General features: G+C 41.3%; 1 protein-coding gene across 4 annotated transcripts in view; it reads left to right on the top strand.

The window, feature by feature from the left end:
• Positions 1 to 19,745, top strand: part of LOC310865942 (uncharacterized protein) — an 84,067-nt gene extending 64,322 nt beyond the window's left edge. The window contains exons 1-6 of one of the 4 annotated variants that reach the window (XM_083775153.1): positions 11,442 to 11,754; positions 13,195 to 13,275; positions 13,498 to 13,618; positions 14,757 to 14,858; positions 17,097 to 17,186; positions 18,373 to 19,745. In XM_083775153.1, coding sequence (XP_083631279.1) covers positions 11,512 to 11,754; positions 13,195 to 13,275; positions 13,498 to 13,618; positions 14,757 to 14,858; positions 17,097 to 17,186; positions 18,373 to 19,121 — 1,386 coding nt within the window. In that variant the 5' untranslated portion in view covers positions 11,442 to 11,511 and the 3' untranslated portion in view covers positions 19,122 to 19,745. Of the gene's footprint in view, positions 3,627 to 6,560; positions 6,640 to 6,740; positions 6,840 to 8,850; positions 9,133 to 9,358; positions 11,755 to 13,194; positions 13,276 to 13,497; positions 13,619 to 14,756; positions 14,859 to 17,096; positions 17,187 to 18,372 lie in introns of those variants that run through there. The other 3 variants (XM_083775155.1, XM_083775156.1, XM_083775154.1) reach the window with 3 other exon arrangements.
• The last annotated feature ends 1,853 nt before the right edge of the window (positions 19,746 to 21,598 follow it).

Below are 21,598 nucleotides of genomic sequence, written 5' to 3' on the forward strand. Positions count from 1 at the left end.
AGATAATGAAGACATCTCTTCACACTCTTCTGAAATTGAAGTTGAACTTGAATCTGACTCTGAAGTCACTGAAGACAGTGATGATTGGGATGAGACCGGAGGAGGTTAGTCATCTTTAAACGCAAGGATATGTACGTGTGTAAGTTGCCATGAGGACTAAATTGTAGAATAAAAAGAATAAAGATGACAAATACAATATCAACATATTAACAGGGAAGGTAAATGGTGCATTTATATAGATGGTAAATGGTGCATTTATATAGCGCCTTTATCCAAGGCGCTTTACATAGATTGTGCATTACATTCACCCATTCATACACCGATCGCGGCGGAAGCCATGCAAGGTACCAACCAGCACATCGGGAGCAATTTGGGGTTCAGTGTCTTGCCCAAGGACACTTCGACATGTAGACAGGAGGAGCCGGGATTCGAACCGCCGACCCATGGATCATTGGACGACCTGCTCTACCTCTTGAGCCACAGTCGCCCCTGAAGGACTCAGAAATTAGCAGCTGGATAAGATGGAGGCTTCTATCCACACTCACTATTTTAAATGGTTTTCCCTTTCTTCCCATTTCTCTCTCTCTCTCTCTCTCTCTCTCTCTCTCTCTCTCTCAGGAGTGATGTCCCAGTCTTCCCAGACTCAGGTCTTCTCTTGTTCTGAATGTCCGTATGCCGTCACATCTCGGATCTTACTCCATAAACACATCAAGAGGAGCCACACTGGAGAAAAGCCTTTTCACTGTAAACATTGTGACAAGACTTTCGGTAAATCAAGTGACCTGACAAGACACCAGCGTATCCACACTGGAGAAAAACCTTACCAGTGTAAATATTGTGACAAGTGTTTCAGTTCGTTGAGTCACCTAAAGGAACACCAGCGTGTTCACACTGGTGAAAAACCTTTTCACTGTAAACATTGTGAAAAGACTTTCGGTAACTCAAGTGCCCTGACAAGACACCAGCGTATCCACACTGGAGAAAAACCTTACCAGTGTAAATTTTGTGACAAGTGTGTCAGTTCGTTGAGTCACCTAAAGGAACACCAGCGTGTTCACACTGGAGAAAAACCTTTCCAGTGTAAACAGTGTGACAAGTGTTTCACTGCGTCAAGTCAACTGAAGACACACCAACGTGTCCACACTGGAGAAAGACCTTTCCAGTGTAAACAGTGTAACAAGTGTTTCATGGTGTCTAGTCGTCTAATGGAACATCAGCGTATCCACACTGGAGAAAAACCATTCCAGTGTCAACTGTGTGACAAGAGTTTCAACCACTCAAGTCACCTGAAGAGACACCAGCGTCTCCACACTGGAGAAAGACCCTTCCAATGTATACATTGTGAAAAAAGTTTCTTTCAGTCAAGTAATCTGAATGTTCATCTGCGTGTCCACACAAGAGAAAAACCTTAAAAAACTGTGTGACAACAATTTTACAGAGTCAAGGTCTCTGAAAAGAGGATTTGGGGAGTTTTCCAGGCCTGGAAAAGGTTTGGAATTAATCAAATGTTTTGGAAACTGCTTCACTATATTGTTTTTGGCTATTTAATGTATTCATGGAAACTCTGCGCAAATTGTGTAACATTGTTACATCTTGTGTACAGGTACATAAGAGTGAAACTTTTTTTTTGGCTTTAATAAGATAATATTTAACGTACAGCGTAAACAAAAAGTACACTAGTTTAGAGCCCTGTGAGACTCCACTCAACCAAGTATAGGGTTTAAGACAAGTGGGTAAGTTTAGCACTCATGGTACAGTAGTACTTGTGTATCACATTATTCTCTTGTTGAAATTAACTTTTTAGGAACAGTTTGTTGTTATGGTTTAATATAGTGTTCTCTTATCCATGCAATTGCTTCATATAAAGAATATTTAATATATAACTTGCTTTATTCTTACTGTGTCTGAATATGCCATAAAGCCTGCATCCATTAGAGAAATATTGCTATTTACATAATATGAAAACTATGTTGTTAACATTCATGGTGGGACAGCCCTAGTGTAGTGGTTAGAGCATATAGCATATGCCTTTCATGCGGAATGTTGTGAGTTCGAACCAAGCCCCCAGAAAGGCTTGCCAATGTTGAAGTTGTGAGACGTAGTGGTGAAAGCTGGAACTGCAGGCGGGCCCTGCATTTATCACGAGGAAACGGCTTTAACAGTTGCCTATAGGCCCAGGCTACACGTATATGGATCTTTTGCAAAACGCAGCTTGTGCCTGCATGGAAACTACACAGATATCAATCCGATGTTTATATATATATCACTGTTAACTTTAAAACTTATCATATGTTGCATCAACTGCAGCGCACATAGTGTGACATTCTGACAGACAATGAAAGAAACATTTTCCACCAAATGCGGTACTTATTCCTTCATTAAAAAATATGATTGGCACCTCATAAGTGTAAATATAAAATCTAATATAATATAGTCTACAATTGAAACCTGCTACTGCAGTGATTTTATCCTGTGTTCAATGCGTTTCTACATTTGTGTGTGGACTCAGATATCTCAGACTCTCGTATGGGCAGGGATTCTTTCTAAAACGGAGGACGAAAATATCCGTTTTGCAAAAGATCTATATACGTGTAGCCTGGGCCTTAGTGTAGGCTACAGTAGCCTTCTCAGATAACCTGTTACTGAATTTGCACTTCTGAGAGTAAAGTGCTGTGTGCAGTGGGTGACTAACATCGTCCAGGATGACTAGTGTGGCCGACTTGGTACTGTAACAGGCTTAAAACACATCTTGGAGGAACAGCTGTTGAACTGTGGTAACACAGGTAGTTGGCTTACAACAGCAAGCCAAATATTAGGGGAGTGGTTCTTAAAGTGGGGTCTGGGGACCCACAGCGGTCCTTGAGGGAGTTCCAGGGGTCCCCACCTAAATGATAGTTTGGAACCAAAATGGATCCTTAGGCCTATGGGTCAGTATACACATGGAACCAAATGGACTCTATACATTACACTCTCAGATTTAAATGAACATTGATTTTACAATATAAATTGGGGGTCCCAGAGATAGAAATGCCATTAAATGGGGGTGCGTAGACTAATGCATGTCATACTGGGTGTCCTTGAAATTAAACGGGTTGCGAATCACTGCTGGAGCAGTAAAACATCTTCTTAGTGTCAATGTGGGGGTCCTTGACATAAAAAGGTTTGGGAACCACTGTATTGGGGGACTAACTATTAGGGCACACAATGTGGGACAGGGTCTCAATTTGTGGGACGCCTGAAAAGTCTTGGAAACGAGAGACTGCCCCATGCAAAGGAGGGACATCTTCTCACCCATCCATCCCTAACTCAGTTTGCCACTGTCCATCACTGCATAGTGTTACTGGTGTGTAAACACTCTACACTACAGTACCCGAGATCAACAGTGGGGGGCAGCAATACACCAACTGGCGTCTAGACCATAGAGTAGACACCAGGGGGTACAACATACCCACAATGCAGTTGTGAAAACAACATGGCGCTGTGTTGACCATAGAGTATGGATGTTGACACTTTAAAATACAGAGAAGCAACTAAAACGTGTCGTTTCAAAACAGTGTCGTCGCAAAGAAGCAGCAGGAGGACGTTTGCTAGCAGCCCAGCCACTGAAACACGTAGGCCTACAGCAGGTAAAGAACTCATCCAGGTTGTGTTTCTATCTTTGAGCAAAACAATTCATTCATAGGATTGTTTTGTTGCATTTCGTTGAAACGCTCTGGATCAGAGCTATTTGCATCTATGTTTTACTGTCTTTTACAGACACAGTGAGTGGTTAAACTGCAATGATAGATAGCTGTTGTAGGGTGGAATTCATTACCAGGTTATAGCTATAGTTATACTTATATAATACAAGCAAATACAAAATCATGGTAAAAACAGTATTTTCCAATATTTCACACGTCGTGTTGTAGCGCAGCTCAAATGTCACTATGTCTCCAGTTATTAAAGTCCAGACTCTGGGACATTTCTATTAAACAGGAGGGACCCGAAGACCACCCACGCCTCAGTGTGATGAGGTTTGATTGATTGATTGAATTATTTATTAACAGTTTGTAGAATTTACAGTACATTTTAAGCACAAACTCAATACAAAGACTGTTAACTGTGAGTGGACGACCCAATTAAGCATTACACTTGTTTACAACAGGGTCCACATTGTTCAATTCATCAAAACATTTAGAGACATACAAACATTTAGAGACATACAAATAGACATTTCTATGTAGCTAAAGAACAGAACAGGAATTCATCACATAGGAAGCAAAAAAGGTCATAATATACATGCAAAATTAACACAAACCACCATATTTATATAGAAACAAATCAATGATATGCACTCACACCTGTGTGGACACAGTCCCTATGTGGGATTAAACTTGGCTATGACACTCAGGACAGACAATGAAGCCATTATGCTATCCCTGTGTGGCCACCAGGGGAAGAAGTCATCTACACAAACATCAAGAACCCATATAACCCGCTCCAAGTGTAGAAAAAGCTCCTTAAGCTATACAAGAGTAGCCTACACATGCACTGTCATTTCTATGTAATAACGTAGTTAAAACACACACAAGACCAAAATATATTTACAGGAATGGTTTGATATCGAACTCTTCATTTAGGCCATATGGCTAATTATAAATGTGGAACATTTCTCTTTGTAGCAGACGACGCTCCTGATTTCCCCCTCTGGGGGGGTTTGTCCACCTTTTCAATGCCCATGGGTTGTGCTCGTCCCCGCATCTAATATTAGAGCGATGCTCGCTCATGCGAGTACGGGGGAGCGCTCGGTTAGTTTTGCCCACATATCCTAAGCCACAGGGACATTTTATGAGATAGATCACATTTGTAGAACTGCATGTGATCACCCCACAGATCTTTGGCAATTTACCACTGTGGGGATGCGTGTATGTCTGACATTTGGTTGTGAAACCACACTGGGCACACCGGCACAGCCACCGCATCTATAGTTCCCCCCTGGAATCTGATCTAAAAACGTACTATTTTTCGGCTCAGGAGTATACGATCTGACCAGCTGGTCTCTTAAATTAGGAGGGCGCTTAAATTCCACAGCTGGGGCTTCTGTAAACAGTGTTAAGCCTATAGAGTCTGACTGGATTTAAGTGATGCACCGAATATTCGGCCGCAGAAGATATTCGTCAGAAAATGGCTAAAAATGCATTTTCGGCCTATTCGGTTTCGGCCCAAATAGGCAGAAAATATATCACCGAATAGTGTATGCAATTAATGCATTCAAAAGAGCTGAATAAATGTTTTATGGATCCATAATAGTGATTATTATTTAAGTTAACATAACATTTGTAGAATCAAACTCAGGTTAATGGGTTAAGTGAGGATACTAAAACAGCGATATTCAGTTACACTTCATACCAATGATACTGTGCGGGTGTAGTTATGTTAAGTGATAACCACTTTCAACATGGCATTTAGGCAAAAGCTTTCTAAATCTTTAAAATTTTCCAAACATCTACAAGCTTGTAGGTCAACATTTTTTTCTATTTGTTGTACAACAAAGTATATATAGTGCTTAAGTGGCATTCTGGACTAGACCTGTCTGTCTGGAAACATCGTGGTTGCAAGGACTGCATTTCTGACTTTTCAGATACAGGACTGTGTCACAGTCATTACCAAGTGATTGAGAGATTATTTATGCTGTACTTACTCTGTATAAACATACTATTTTAACTAGTGATGCACCGAATATTCGGCCGCAGAAAATATATAAATATATAAAAATATATCACCGAATAGTGTATGCAATTAATGCATTCAAAAGGGCTGAATAAAGGTTTTATGGACCCATAATAGTGATTATTATTTAAGTTAAGTTTTGCCATAACCATTTATTTTGCCATAAATCAGGTAGCTTTAAGGTACGGCCATGACAGCAATGGTAGGAAAAAAGATGTATAATATTAATCATATTCGGTATTTGGCCAACTGTTTCCTATATTCGGTATTCGGTTTCGGCCAAGAATTTCCCTTTCGGTGCATCCCTAGACTGGATAATATGCCAGTTTTTAGAAATATATATTTTTTAATTCAAAACCCATAGGCGAGTATCTGAGCACACAGAAGGGAACATTAGCCTTTTTGTTTTTACTGTGGTGCTTAATTATCATTGATTTGTTTCTGCCCACTTATACATCTATATATACCTGTCCTATATGCTATCCAATATAACTGACGAATGCCACAGAAGCCAAAACGTTGTGTTTTCTTACCCCGCCTTTGTAAATAAAGTTTTTGGGGAGCTTTAAAAATGGTGTGCAGACTTATTCTTTCTTTTGCAGTCTGTTCTTTTTTTGTTCGAGCACCCGTTGAATTAGCCCAGGATGTGCGTGCAACTCCTGACCACATTGCCTCAGTTGGGGCACTTGGGCTGCGAGGCGGGAGGGTCTAATAACCCTGAATATGTTTATTTTTAAACCAAAAAATACAGCCTAGTCAATTATATTATGCCAGGTACATCCAACAACATCCATGCCGGCTTGCAAAACTTACATTTTAGCGTTGAATTTTGTGTTGTTCCCCCTGAACAGGAGAAGCCCCAGTCTGCAACAGTGCAGTATGCAGCATGAACTCAGTGCTCGGTGAAACGGTAACTTGCCCAGTTAACAAGTAAATAAATTACCCTTTCCTTGTCTGTTATAATTGAGTGTAAAATGTGTTTCTGTTATTAATTAATCCTAAACTCTGGGATTTTAATCGTTTCATTGCAGACTGTGTGGAGTCCAGACAGCAGGTGCAGATGAACTCTCCAGACCCAGCCAGACCTGTTTCAGTGAAACAGGAGGAAACTGAAGACCAGACAGACCTTAGTAAGTTCCACTCCCTCTTTTTTTTCTTCCATTTTAACTAAGATTTGTTTATTGTCACGTACAATATAGTTGAAGGTGCTGCAAGTGGAATGTTTTGATTTTAAAAGCATTTTATTTGTATAGCACATTTCAACAGTAATTAACCCTTTCTGGACGGGAACCCCTTTTGGTGTTTTAAGCATTAGGTTATACTTTAGCTATGGAAAAATAGCTTTCCTTCAGAGCCAAAGTTTTAAACTCAAACCTTTGCTTCTCGTGGGGGTGGGGGGGGGGGGGTTCCCTCCCTGGAACAACATATTTCCAGATGGGGAGAGTCGGTGGCTACAATGTTTGGGTGCATCTGTGCACCTAGGCTGCCAAGCCAGCCAGACGGCGTGCCGCGGGTTCGACTCCCGAGCCCGATAGCCTTTGCCGCGTGTCACTCCCCATCTATCTCCCCCTTTGCTGTCTAATTACTGTACCCTATCAATAAAGGCAAAAAACGCAAAAGAAATAATAAATAAGAAGAATTAATTTTTTTTGATCGTGAGTTAACGTTTTAAGATTTTCGTTGTCGTCGGTAAACAGGGGGGAACATTTTCGATGACGTCTCACTGTTGCGCAACATCGAGGATTGCGCAACAAGCTGTGGCTTGTGGAGTGATGCGACTGGTTTTGATATCATTAATCTCTGTTGTTTTTTTATCAATCTCCGTCTCGGGCACCAGACCGTACTAAGTACCTGGACGGACATCTCCGTCCTGTGCCTTCAACCTGTTAAACAGCCTACATCCGGATCCTCGGTGCACGCACAGTCATTAGTGTTTTTAATGCTCAGAATGGGATAAAGTACGATGTTGGGAGCTTAACTCTTTTATTGCGGCTAGGTGGCAGCAGAAGTGTAGTTAAGCTGTGCCAGGCTTATTTCCGTGTTTGGCTCATTTTCATCTCCGCTGTGCCAGCCTGCAGAACATTGATTGATTGATTGAATACTTTATTGGCAGAAATATAATCGGTACAGTGTACAGTCAAATAAAAATGTAATCAGTACAGGGTACAGTCAAATACAAAAGTAATCTGTACAGGGTACAGTAAAACACCATTCAGGTCCTGGCTGGGTATTCAATTAATAATCATGCCATGAAGAATAACAACATTGTAAGGATTGGCTATCATTAGCTCACGCTGTTTACCTTTCGCAAGAAGCGTTTACATGTTGGGAGCGATGCGAGACAAAGTCACAAATGACGGTATTCAGAAGTACAGGGGCGATTCCCATCCTAAAATCGGCTGTTCAGTGCCACAGAGATGTTGTGACATCCCAAAACCAGTTCGACGTATACCAAATTGTTTCCTCATTCATTCAGCCCAGCTTCAAGTCATTCTGTCGGCAGTGAAGCGAGTTAAAAACAGCAGTAGTTTGGAAGAGACGCAAGCCAACTTCCGGGAGGTACTCAAACACCTGTCATATCTCGTGACCACTCGCTAGAAGACTTTCTTACCTTTCTTTGAAGTTGTTACGTCCCCACCAAAGAGGTCCAGGTGTTTTTTTGTGCAAAAACTCCTTATTGGCTATTTCCCCTACCATAAGCCCTCAATGAATTGAATTGCATTGAATTGAATGGGGCTATGGGGTGTTGTGCTAATTCGCTTCTTTCCATCGAAATAAGTAGTAAAGTGTGCCGTTTGGGATATTATTTACATTATGAAGAGAGGATATATATACAAAAGAAAAGTGATGGAAATAAGCAAATTAGCACAACACCCCATAGCCCCATTCAATTCCCATTCAATACAATTCATTATTAGGAGGTTTTGCACAAAATAACATCTGGACCTCTTTGGTGGGGACGTAACAACTACAAATAAAAGGTAAGAAAGCCTTCTAGCATGGAATTCTCCTTTAACACAACCTATCGCTAGATAGGTTGCAGCTACCTTGAGAGTTTTTTGTTTGCTCATTGTAGATATGTGTATGTTGATCATATTTTAAGGCCTTTAAAGATCCAATGTGCCTTTTTTCTGCTCCTAGACATCCTGCACATGGTTGTGTGTAAAGAAGAGGTTTCTCCTGAACAGGAGAGGAGCCCCATTCTGCTCCAGGAGAAGCCAGAGCCTCCACACATAAAAGAGGAGGAACAGGAGGAGCTACTTCAAAGACCAGGGGAGCCTGATGAGTCAATGTTGACATTACTATCAGTGAAACATGAAGATAATGAAGACATCTCTTCACACTCTTCTGAAATTGAAGTTGAACTTGAATCTGACTCTGAAGTCACTGAAGACAGTGATGATTGGGATGAGACCGGAGGAGGTTAGTCATCTTTAAACACAAGGATATGTACGTGTGTAAGTTGCCATGAGGACTAAATTGTAGAATAAAAGATAAAGATGACAAATACAATATCAACATATTAACAGGGAAGGACTCAGAAATTAGGAGCTGGATAAGATGGAGGCTTCTATCCACACTCACTATTTTAAATTGGTTTTCCCCTTCTTCCCATTTCTCTCTTAATCTCTCTCTCTCTCTCTCTCAGGAGTGATGTCCCAGTCTTCCCAGACTCAGGTCTTCTCTTGTTCTGAATGTCCGTATGCCGTCACATCTCAGGTCTTACTCCATAAACACATCAAGAGGAGCCACACTGGAGAAAAGCCTTTTCACTGTAAACATTGTGACAAGACTTTCGGTAAATCAAGTGACCTGACAAGACACCAGCGTATCCACACTGGAGAAAAACCTTACCAGTGTAAATATTGTGACAAGTGTTTCAGTTCGTTGAGTCACCTAAAGGAACACCAGCGTGTTCACACTGGAGAAAAACCTTTCCAGTGTAAACAGTGTGACAAGTGTTTCACCACGTCAAGTCAACTGAAGACACACCAACGTGTCCACACTGGAGAAAGACCTTTCCAGTGTAAACAGTGTAACAAGTGTTTCATGGTGTCTAGTCGTCTAAAGGAACATCAGCGTATCCACACTGGAGAAAAAACATTCCAGTGTCAACTGTGTGACAAGAGTTTCAGTCACTCAAGTCACCTGAAGACACACCAACGTGTCCACACTGGAGAAAAACCTTTCCACTGTAAATATTGTGACAAGTGTTTCATGGTGTCAAGTCACCTGAAGAGACACCAGCGTCTCCACACTGGAGAAAGACCCTTCCAATGTAAACATTGTGAAAAAAGTTTCTTGCAGTCAAGTAATCTGAATGTACATCTGCGTGTCCACACAAGAGAAAAACCTTGAAAAATTGTGTGACAAGAGATTCACTGAGTCAAGTAAGTTCTCTGATAAGAGGATGTGGGGAAAACTGTTTTACAGGCCTGGAAAAGGTTTGGAATTAATAATTATTTTTGGAAAATGCTTCACTGAGTATTGTTTTTGGCTATTGAATTTGTTCATAAAAACTGTGCAAAATGTATAACACAATACAATGTAGTGTTGTGCTGCATAGGCTATGTAGGTAGTGGTGTATTGCATAGTCATCAGTAAAAAATACTTTTCTTTTCTTTAAAAAGGCGCCTAGGATGCCGGGATACCCCACAGAATGATATATGCACTTATGTCGGATTTGGAATGTGTTACTGCTCAGGGCTTGACATTAAGGCATGTCAAGACATCCTCTGGCAGGTGATTCTTTTTCTAAGTGTTGGAGTTTGGAAGCACTCGTTTTTATTAAGGGGTCGCGCTGCGTGCCTCCTGCATTATGTGCAAATGCTAAACAGATGGCACGCAAGGCCGTTCAGTGACTTAGAAACACTTAGAAAATGAATCACTCACATATAATTTCTTGACAGAAAGTAGCTCATAACATGTCTACGGCAGATTGAAAGAGGATAATTCAAGCTAGACCTAGAGCTGCAATGTTGGTGAGTTTGATCGTTTAATACAATTAGTCCACCAGAGGATTTATCAAAGGCCCGAGCCGAGCGATTATCTCGGTATCGTCAGAGGGTTCACCGCAGGCCTCCCCGGAGGCCTCACCGAATGCCTCATCGATGGAAACGTCAGGATGCGCTTCGGGAGCCTCGTCTGGGAACTCCTCGGCGGCTAAATTGAGGGTCTCGAAGAGACTTTTTTGTGGTTGGTGCAAAACACCAGCAGAAACAGTGGATCATGAGGAAGCGGACTGTCCAGAGATTATATGCCTTGGGTGTAATGGCAAGTGGGACCATCTGGTCATACATTGCCCTCTGTTCGAACTGTTGTACTGGCCTTTTTCCAGTTTGGGACAAGGCAGAAACAAGAGACTATAATGGCCCGATTACACCTAAAAACTGGACTGGAAAAAGGAAGGCTAGGAAAAATGGTTTGGTTGGAGATTAAGTGAAATGTAAATCTGATGTTTTTTGGTTTGTCTTTTTTCTGTTTATATCCTTTATTTGTGTATTTTTTGCAGACACTAAAATGCAGTGTAAATTGTGGTATGTATGCGTAATTTATTTTTTGATGTCTGAAATGTATGTATGTAACAACAAAATTATTAATAAAATGTTTTGAAAGAAAACAATTCCACATTTCGCCAGTAGGTAGTGGCAGCTTCAACGTTGGATATCCCCACAAACTGGTCAGCTGAAGAACATAGTTACCCACAATGCATTTGTCATAACATTAAAACAACATGGTGGCTGGTGTGTCCCTCTGCTCAGCTCACCTTACCTGCTTTTTACTAACGCTAACTTTACGAAGATGTACAGAAAATCGGGACGAACCTGTGTAGTTCATGGCTGCTCCAACAGTAGTGGCAAAATTCAGCTTTGGAGAGAGAGCGAATGTGAAATCCACACACCTCAACTTCATGACGAGTGTCCATGCCTCAGGCCATACGCTTTACACAGATTCCCTGGGCGTGCAGAGGACAGAGATGTTCGCCAGAAGTGGATCCAAAATATCAGCATAATAAAAGACTTTGTTCCCACAAAGAACAGCCAGGTAGGTTTGGGAAACGCTTGGTTAGTTACTCACTCATAATGTTAGCATATGTAGCAGCTAGCCCATTGGCCAGAAGGGCCGCTGTTCCAACGGGTCGGTTCCGAATCGATGGACCAGTCCGGTTGGATCAGTGGGCCATCCCGACCCACAGAGTTTGCGATCACATGTCCCGGACCGTGGGCTACTGTAACAGTTTGATTCATTGATTGAATACTTTAACAGTTTGCATGGACAAGCACAGGGAAGTGCAATATTTTTGATTGATTTATTAACAGATTGGAGAATTACAGTACATTTCAAGCACAACTCAATACAAAACTGTTAACTGTGGACAACACCATTAAGCATTACACTTGTTTCAATTCATCATAGTACAATAGTACATTGGACCAAAGATTGTCAAGCCTTTTCCAAAATAGAAGCTCACAACGCATTGCATTGTATGGGCTTTTTTCGAATAGTCAAAGAAAGTGTGATTGATTGATTGAAATATTTATTAACAGTTTGCAGAATTACAGTATATTTCAAGCACAAACTCAATACAAAGACTGTTAACTTTGAGTGGACGACCCAATTAAGCATTACACTTGTTTACAACAGGGTCCACCATGTTCAATTCATCAAAACATTTAGAGACGTACAAATAGACACTTCTATATAGTTAAAGAACAGAACGGGAATTCATCATAAAGGAAGCAAAAAGGGAAAAGAAACATATACAGTGAGAGGAAAAGGGGGGCGGTGGGGGGGATTCAGATTTTACAGAGGCCAGTTTCAAATTGCAGCCTCCATAGGTGCCCTTTGAGAGCGGTTTTGAAGGAGTCAAGGGATTCACATGTCTTAATGACTGTTGGTAGGGCGTTCCACATTTTGGTGGCATAGGAGCGAAAATAATTTAGTCAAAGATGGGTAGTCACGTCATATGGTGTTAGCCCTGGTTAAGACCAGCGTGTGCCCGGTTAAGACTCAACCGTGGCTCCGACATGTGTTAGCCGGTTAAGACCTTAGAGTATATATACTCAGACACATATGTGGCCGGTTAAAACTCACCCGTGGCTTCTGCACGCGGTTAGGCTTAGGTTAGAGTTTGGGGTAGGGTCTCAGACTATTGTGTGCAAAGGGAGAGAAAATGAATGGAGGACAACGGATGCTCATTTTCAAGGCTGCCATGATGATGCTACTGCTGCTGCAGCGAGCCCACAAGTATTTTAAATTTCATAAAAAGTTGACCAAATGGACAACTCTGCCTGGGCTTAAATGGAACCAAGTGAATGTGACTGAGTCACAACAGTGGCTGAATGTTGATTAGCTACACCCTCCCCATGAAATGGATGTCTGTGACATGAAATGAAACCATTTTAGTGGGCAGTATTTTTATGTATTATTGAGTTATGTGTGGTACCAGTATTTACTATTCATCCTCATTATTCTTAACTTAAGGTGTGTGGAGTACACTTCCCGGATGGCAGGCCAACGAAAGAGCACCCATATCCAGTGATGCAACTAGGAAATGAAGATCATGTACGTTTAACTACTTTCTGCTTCAAATCGACAGTTTGATATGATCTCCCAATGTATGAATGAATGAACCATTGTAAGCGCTTTGAGTAGGCACATAGTGCATAGAAAAGCGCCATAAAAATGCAATTCATTATTATTATTATGATTGTTTTTGGTTTCTTTTGAAAAAGGGTAACTAAAACAATGTAAGCAACTAAGCACAGTTTATTTTTATTTCCACAGGGGAGAATGCAGTCTGGTAGCGCCCCCCCAAGGCCAAACACTGCAACACAAACTGATCCTACACGATCATTGTCATCCTATGACCTGGATGACAGAGATTCAAGGTTTTACATGGAAATAGGTATTGAACGTTTTTGCACGCCCTCATAGCTTTTCTCCCACCTCCAAAGAATACCAAATTAGCAGTCCATGACCAGCTGTTACTTGTTTTAAAGTTATTTAAAGGTTGGAAAGTTTAAGTAAGTAAGTTCTCCGAGCCATGATGTCATGAAGCCCGGCCGAGCCATGAGGCCCATAGGGCAGGAGCCTATCTCCTGTTTCTGTAGCATGAGGCAGCTTTGATGTGCAATTACACCCCCTGGACATGACGGGGGGGACATACCCCAAATCTAACCCTTGATGCTGAGTGCCAAGCAAGGTAGGCATTGGGTCCCATTTTTAGAGTCTTTGGTATGACCCGGCCGGGGATCGAACCAGCCAGTCCCGAACAAGCCAGTCTCAGGGTGGACACTCTAACCACAAGGCCACTGAGCTGGTTTTTAGGGAGAATTTGGCTTAAACCAGTTTTCCTTACCTTTCTCAAATATTATAAATATGGTTATTCTTGGCACTACTAGGTCTCCAGTTATTAAAGGTGATATAGACAAGTTTTCAGCCAGAATTTTAAATGTATATAAATGTATTTTTTGGGCCTTTTTTCCCTCTATCTTTCCCTCTATTATAATCATGCTGAGGTGTTCTCCTGCAACAGCACACTCTCCCTTTGGCCCCCCTGACTGAAGGGACTGTTTATATCCACTAGAGTTTACTTGTCGGGACGTTGGGGGGGATTTAAACAATTGCAGCACGAGGCTGTGACGGTTTGTTCAACCCAGCAGTATTATAATGAAAACACGATGCGATTTCATTGCAATGTATAATATTATCCCCATATCTTAGTTTCACCAACATTGTTCATGTGAAATAGTAGGTTTATGATTTAATATGTAAGCCTACTGAAATTACGAGAATCACTATGTATAACACATGGTTGGGTGGTGTGAATAACACCAGCAGCCCCTCAGAACTCGGAGGATCCTAGAAGTCACAGAACGTCGGACCCCCCCATAAAATCTCCTGGTTACATCAATATCGTTCATGTGGAGTGGGTTGTATGCTTATTTGTTGAAATGGTGGAAGTGGAACTGAGTAATAGTATCATGTCACTGGAAACTTGTCTATATCAGCTTTAAAGTCATTATTCAATTCCTTCATTTCAGACGAGTTTGGTGAATCCAGACTGCAGGTGAAGATGAACTCTCCAGACACAGCCGGGGACATTTATATTAAACAGGAGGAACCTGAAGTCCACCCACACCTCAGTAAGTTTCATGTGCTCTGTCTTAGGGCCGATTCATACTCCTATTTTAGAGCCGAATAAAAGTCGGTTCGAGGCTGTAGAGCCTACAATGTGACGTCATTTGTGGTTTGGGGGGGGCGGGTACCGTCCTAAAGTCGGCTCTTCGGTGCTACTGAAAATTTCTGACTAGCCGAAATCATTTCGGCACTACAGCGCCGAAACAGCGGTAAAATAGGAGTATGAATCGGCCCTTATAATTGTCTTTATCTGTTGTAGAACTGACAGCATCTAATTTTCACTATACAATAATCAAGCAGGTTATTATAACATATTATAACATAACCATTATAACATGGTTGCCTAGAGGTACACTCAAAAGAATAATGCCTTCATGTTTCAGTGAGATTTATTCCAGAGCAACATGCATAAATGACTACTGAAATATTTGTACAAAGGCCAAAACAATTAAAGAAATGATAACAGACATGTAGCAACTACAAACTTACAAAGTCTTGTATATACGTATTGCCCCCAATGGTTGTGTAATGTTCACATCAAAATTGTTTGGAAGGGCCAGTGACACTTATCACAGCTCCTGATTCCTGGGTTTAACATTTTGCAGGGTGCAGGGTTCAACATCTCCAATGTTGCCTCGGGTGACTCCACCATTTACTCACAACATGTATACTAGGGTATAAATTGTTTTGTTGTATGTAATGTTGTAAAGTAACTAGTTAAATCAATGTTTTATAGCTGCAATTTGCAACACTAGATTTTTTATAATAGGTTGAATCTAGAGTTGCAACACCCTCCGTTGACAGCCCATTCATCCAAATAGAAAAGTCAGAGCTGCTTGTTTTAAATGATGTTAAACTCGCCAACATTGCAGCTGTAAGAGTTTTTCAATCTGCAAAGAGTTTATTTTTTCGGAGTTTGGAAGCGCTCGTCGGAAGTCACTGTTGAACGGCCCTGCGTATCGCATGTTTTGAATTTGCACATAAGGATGAGGCAGCGATGAGTTAATGAACATTTCTTGATGGAATAGAAAGTATTTTTTATGAAACAAACGCTTTGCAGATTGAAAGAGGATAATTCAAGTGTGCTTGTTGTGTTTTATAGCAGTACAGAGTGAGTGGCACTGGTTAATCTCTATAAGCAATGAGGTACAGACGTATAGTTGTAAATGAGCAAGATCTCCATTGTAGCTCCATTATTATATTTTCAACCAAATAGACCAAATTACTATAGGTCCTGTTGGTTCTGTAAGGGTCCTTTGGAACACCCAGCTATTTTAATAAACAGAAAATACAAATTATTATATTTGTATTTTCTGTTTATTTTCTGTTGATTAGTTCTTGTAGGTCTTTGAAATAAAAAAAGGTCTGAGAAGCACTGGCATAGATATCACGCTACCTGAAAATCAATGACTAATGATGCTATTTGAGATCAAATTAATAAGTCTGTATGAAATGCTGTCTTTGCATTGCAACTTGGATGGGTCATTGCTGTATCGTTGCTGCCATCCTCTGGTTAAACGTGGTACTACCATTAGTGAGCTGCACTCATAGAATTACATGAAGAATGAGCACCAGGCACTAAACGTGGGCCCCTCAGTACCGTTCACCCGGTAAAACCAGGTACCAAAACAGAGTGGGCACCAGGAATACTTTGTACGTTAACTATCCAGCCAGCATCATAACAACCCATTTGTAATGTCCAGATACAACAAGATCACACATAAAACTAAAGTATTATCGTTGCTGTTGGGAAGAAACCTCATAACTCAATTTTTTAGGTTTTAGATTTTTTTTTGTGGCATAAATCAGTGCTATTGAACGCCCTTTACGCCTGTGTGTGAAAATATTGAACCAATGGAAAGTACATTGGAGTTATGAGGTTTCCTCCTGACAGCAGAGATATATTAACCCATTCTGACCTGAGATCAGATTCATACGAGGTTTCCACTGGACACACACTGGTCTGATTAACCCATTCTGACCTGAGATCAGATTCTAAAAAATGTCAGTCGTTCTTTGATTTTTCAAAAATAGCAGACCTACAAGCTCGTATCGCGCCACTCGGTGGCGCGATATGAGCTTGTAGATCTGCTATTTTTCAATAGCTAAAGCATAACATGACGCCAACACCAAAATGGGTGCCCGGTCAGAATGGGTTATATACATGTATATAATCCAATATTATAAATATTGTTATTCTTGACACCTCTAGGTCTCCAGAAATTAAATGTTCTTCATTTCAGATGAGTTTGCCGAGTCCAGGCTGCAGGTGAAGATGAACTCTCCAGACTCTGCCATGTCTATTAAACAGGAACCTGAAGACCACCCACTCAGTACGTTTCATGTGCTCTGTTTTTGTTTCTGTTGTACAACTGTGACAATATCTAATTTTCACTACCATGTCATCATATATATGATACGTATATAGCTATCATCTAAATATCTGTGCAAATGCAATTCAAAAGGAAGAATGCCCCATATAACTATTAGGGATATGACATTTCTGGCCGATATCGGTATCCAATAAAATTAATTGCTTTTAAGGCCAATATCCAATAACCAATAACCAATTAAAACCGATTAAAAACTCATTCTGTATTATAGAAGGGCGGCGGTGGCTCAGGGGTAGAGTGGCTGGATGGTAACCGCAAGGTTGCCAGTTCGAACCCGGGCTCCCCCGGAGTTAGTGTCGAAGTGTCCTTGAGCAAGACACTGAACCTCTAATTGCTCCTAATGTGCTGGTTGGTGCCTTGGATGGTTTCCGCTGGTGTATGAATGTCTGTGTGAATGGGTGAATGTGCGCAATCTATGTAAAGTGCCTTGGATAAAGGTGCTATATAAATGCAACATTTACCATTTATATCATTCTGAAAAAGGCATACAGACACTGAATTTGAAATTCCAAAACTAAGGGAGTGCTGACTTTATTCACTTAAATATAAAAAATGATATGATGACCGATTATTTGCCCGTCCCTAATAACTATACATGTGTTGTGTGTATATCTATGTACGGTATGTCCACTCAAAAGTAGACAAATCACAGCAAGTCACTAAGAAGGACATGAAACGAAAGCCTTAAATGTCTGGTGAAAGGTTGGGTCGTATTTTCTTTTTTTATTATTAGTTTGTTTTTATGGTGTGGCTCTGTATAAGGTGACGTGTCTTGAAATGGGTCTGTGAGTGTGATCTGTGTGAGATTTTTGACAGGCTGTTTCTCAGCTTCATGATTTAACGTTAATTAACTTCTGGAACCCTAGCATCCTGTCTGACCCGTTTGCCTGTGGGCAATGGGCCGACCCGGACATCCCTTGTCAGCTTTAAACACATGTAGGGACAGGGACAGGCGAGGGAACCTGCGAGATGCCAACGACTACATTGTGGAATAAAAGAGAAAGATGACAAATACAATATCTGGAATATCAGTGGGGAAGCTGTAGGGCTGTATCACCATTTTTAACCTGGCGTTCCTCTTCTTACCACTTCTTCCCCCATCTCTCCCTCTCTCTCTCTGTCCCAGGTGTGATCTTCCAGTCTTCCCAGCCTCCGGTCAAGACGAGCCACAACAAACGTCGGCGTACTGTCAAAGGAAAGAAATCCTACATCTGTAAACACTGTGGCAAGAGTTTCAGTCGATCAAGTGCGCTGACGCGACACCAGCGTGTTCACACTGGAGAAAGACCTTTCCTCTGTGTGCATTGTGACATGAGTTTCAGCGTGCCAGATAACCTGAGGAGACACCAGCGTGTGCACACTGGAGAAAAACCTTTTGTCTGTAAACATTGTGACAAGAGTTTCAGTCTGTCGGACACCCTGAACAGACACCAGCGTGTCCACACCGGAGAAAAACCATTCCACTGTAAACATTGTGACGAGAGTTTCAGTCAGTCAAGTAGCCTGAGGATACATCAGCGTATCCACCGTGGAGAGAAGCCGTTTCACTGTAAACAGTGTAACACCAGTTTCAGTGTGTTAAGTATGCTAAAGGAACACCAGAGTGTCCACGCCACCAGAGAAAAACCTTTTCACTGTGAACACTGTGACAAGAGTTTTGGAAAGTCATCAGACCTAAAGAGACACCAGCGTGTCCACACTGGAGAAAAACCTTTCCACTGTGAGCAGTGTGACAAGAATTTCAGTCATTCAAGTAGCTTGAAGATACACCAACGTATCCACACTGGAGAAAGACCTTTCCGTTGTAAACTGTGTGACAAGGGTTTCATAGTCTCAAGTCATCTAAAGGAACACCAGCTTATCCACACTGGATGAAAACCTTTCCACTGTAAACGTGACAATGCTTCATTAATGTTGTGTTCACACCACGGGGCAGATTAAACGATGCAGTCTACCACTCATTGTCAATGGAAGCCAGCGACATGACGTTGCAAAGGCGCAATGATGCATGTAGCTGCTTCAAATCAACTCACAACGTGTCTTTGCATCGTTTTATTTGCCTGTGTGAACGCACCATTACTCATGTAACCTTAAGACACCAGCGTGTGCAAAATGAGAAGAAAGAAAAATCCTGTTTCAGTGCATCATATGCTCTAAAATCACACTAGCGTGTGGGAACAAAAACTCATTCACTCACTCAACTACATTATTTCATGGGAGGATCAAATTAAACAGCACATGTTGGTAGGGAGGTGTTTGCAAAGCATTGTGGATATTACATACCGGTACTGTCCCTGTCAATACTACAGGCCTTCATTAAGATTAATCTTTGGAGACTTTCCTCAGCTATTTTCTTTGATTAAATCCTTACACCCATTTGTTTTAAACGTTTGTAAGCCCTTTGTTATATTTATACCGTACACGTGTAGAATTATGTTTATTTAGCTAGAGCATGCCATTATATTTATATGTACCCCAGTTTGACTGAGGCTGTTCTGTAGCACATGTCAGTGCTTTTCATAAAAGCAGAATAACACCATTGCAAAGATATAGTGTCATGACTAGTGAACGTAGCTTGATCTACAAGCTCATTGTGATTCATTATTTTACATTCATTATTTTTTACATGCCAAAGAATAAGATATGGACAATTACTTGGAATTGTAGGAGTTGAGGCATTACATTTAGTTGGACTGTTCCACAGATTAATATTGTGAAAATAGCCAAACATATGAGCTTCAGCTATTTTCAGTAAGATGACTATTTCTCTTTGACTAATGTTTGGTAAAGGCCCCCATGTTAGAGAACCGCTAGTCTTGCTTAGTACACAATCTCCGAATGCTATATATATGTGTGTGTGTGTGTGTGTGTGTGTGTGTGTGTGTGTGTGTGTGTGTGTGTGTGTGTGTGTGTGTGTGTGTGTGTGTGTGTGTGTGTGTGTGTATATATGCATATGCATATGCTGTATGATGGAGGTGTTTGGAAATAGCAAAAGGCAACAGTCTGGCAACACGAGACTAAAGAGAACCACTGCTCTACAAGGTCACACAGCATAGTGCTGTGGCTTAGTACACTTTTTTTAGGAGAATAGTCCACATTTTGTATGAGGCTTCTTTAGGACATACTAAAGGATTTTAGCCTAGGAGCCCTTCAAGCCCGTCAAATATCTATTTTAAATATCAAATTTCAAGACTATCCATATCAATGAAATATGTGAAAATCCACCTAGTATCCGACTATACTATAATTATCATAAAATTATCAGATTACTTCCAAATGTGATAAAGTCGACTTATTTTGACATTATTAAAGTCACAGAACATGAAATATCATCAATAACACCTTTTTTCCGCTGGAGAAGGAATTACTTGATGGCTTTGTGTGCTGGTGGCACAGATGCCTGCTTGGTAGACTGCCCGTTTCTCCATCGTTCAATTTTGTTACTTATTTTCTTTTTTTCATTGATGGGAGCTCAAAGGACTGGATTTGTCATACAAAATGACTGTCAGTCTTTCAAGCTCCCGGAAGTGCTGGCAGTCAACATCTAGTTGCTGGAAGGGATGCTGTCTGGACAGATTGACGAATGTTTCTGTTGCAGCATCATAGGCTTGCCAGGTCCGCCAAGCTGACTTCTTACCCTTTCCATTAATAGCTGAGGAGCCACAGGCCCAAAATATCAAGGAATAGAGATTAACCTGTGATGTCATGACATACTTTTTATTTTATTTTTTACTTTGTCATTAAGGTCCACAGAATGAGAGGTCTGCTCTGACCAAATGAATAGAAAAATCACAACCATGTGAAGTGAGTGGTGCAACTCCGTGTGGGGGTCCCCGGAAGTTCCAGACCCACAGCCTCAGGACCACGGCCCGGTTCCGGCAAGCCGCAAATCATCATATGTACAGTTAATATGTGCGTGTGTGTTAGGTGGTGAAAAACAGCCATGCTGTTTAATGCTCATACCCACCCTGCCAGCCAGCCACCCAGCCACACACATAGCTCCGTAAGGGAGTGGTACTCAAAAGAACACAAATAATAAGTATGTCATGACATCACAGGTTCTCTCAAATTTTGGGTGACTGGCTCCCCGGCTATAAAGGGAGACACAACCGGAATATACGTGAAACATAGGCAGGCAGGGCTCGAGATTTGGGTTCCCCTCTAGGCCTAGGCTTTTGCAGTCTACCAAGCGGGCATCTGGGCCACCACCAGCACACAAAGCCACCAAGTGATTCCTTCTCCACAGAACTATGGGTGTGTTAAGGAAGAAGGGTCATGGTGCCAGTTTGGGTGATCATTCCAGAGGTTTCCAGAGGTTTGCAGAGAGCTGATCAGATGCACCTGTAAATGTG

This window comes from Protomyctophum parallelum, assembly GCF_964188405.1.
Source record: "Protomyctophum parallelum genome assembly, chromosome: 1".
NCBI classification, from domain to species: domain Eukaryota; kingdom Metazoa; phylum Chordata; class Actinopteri; order Myctophiformes; family Myctophidae; genus Protomyctophum; species Protomyctophum parallelum.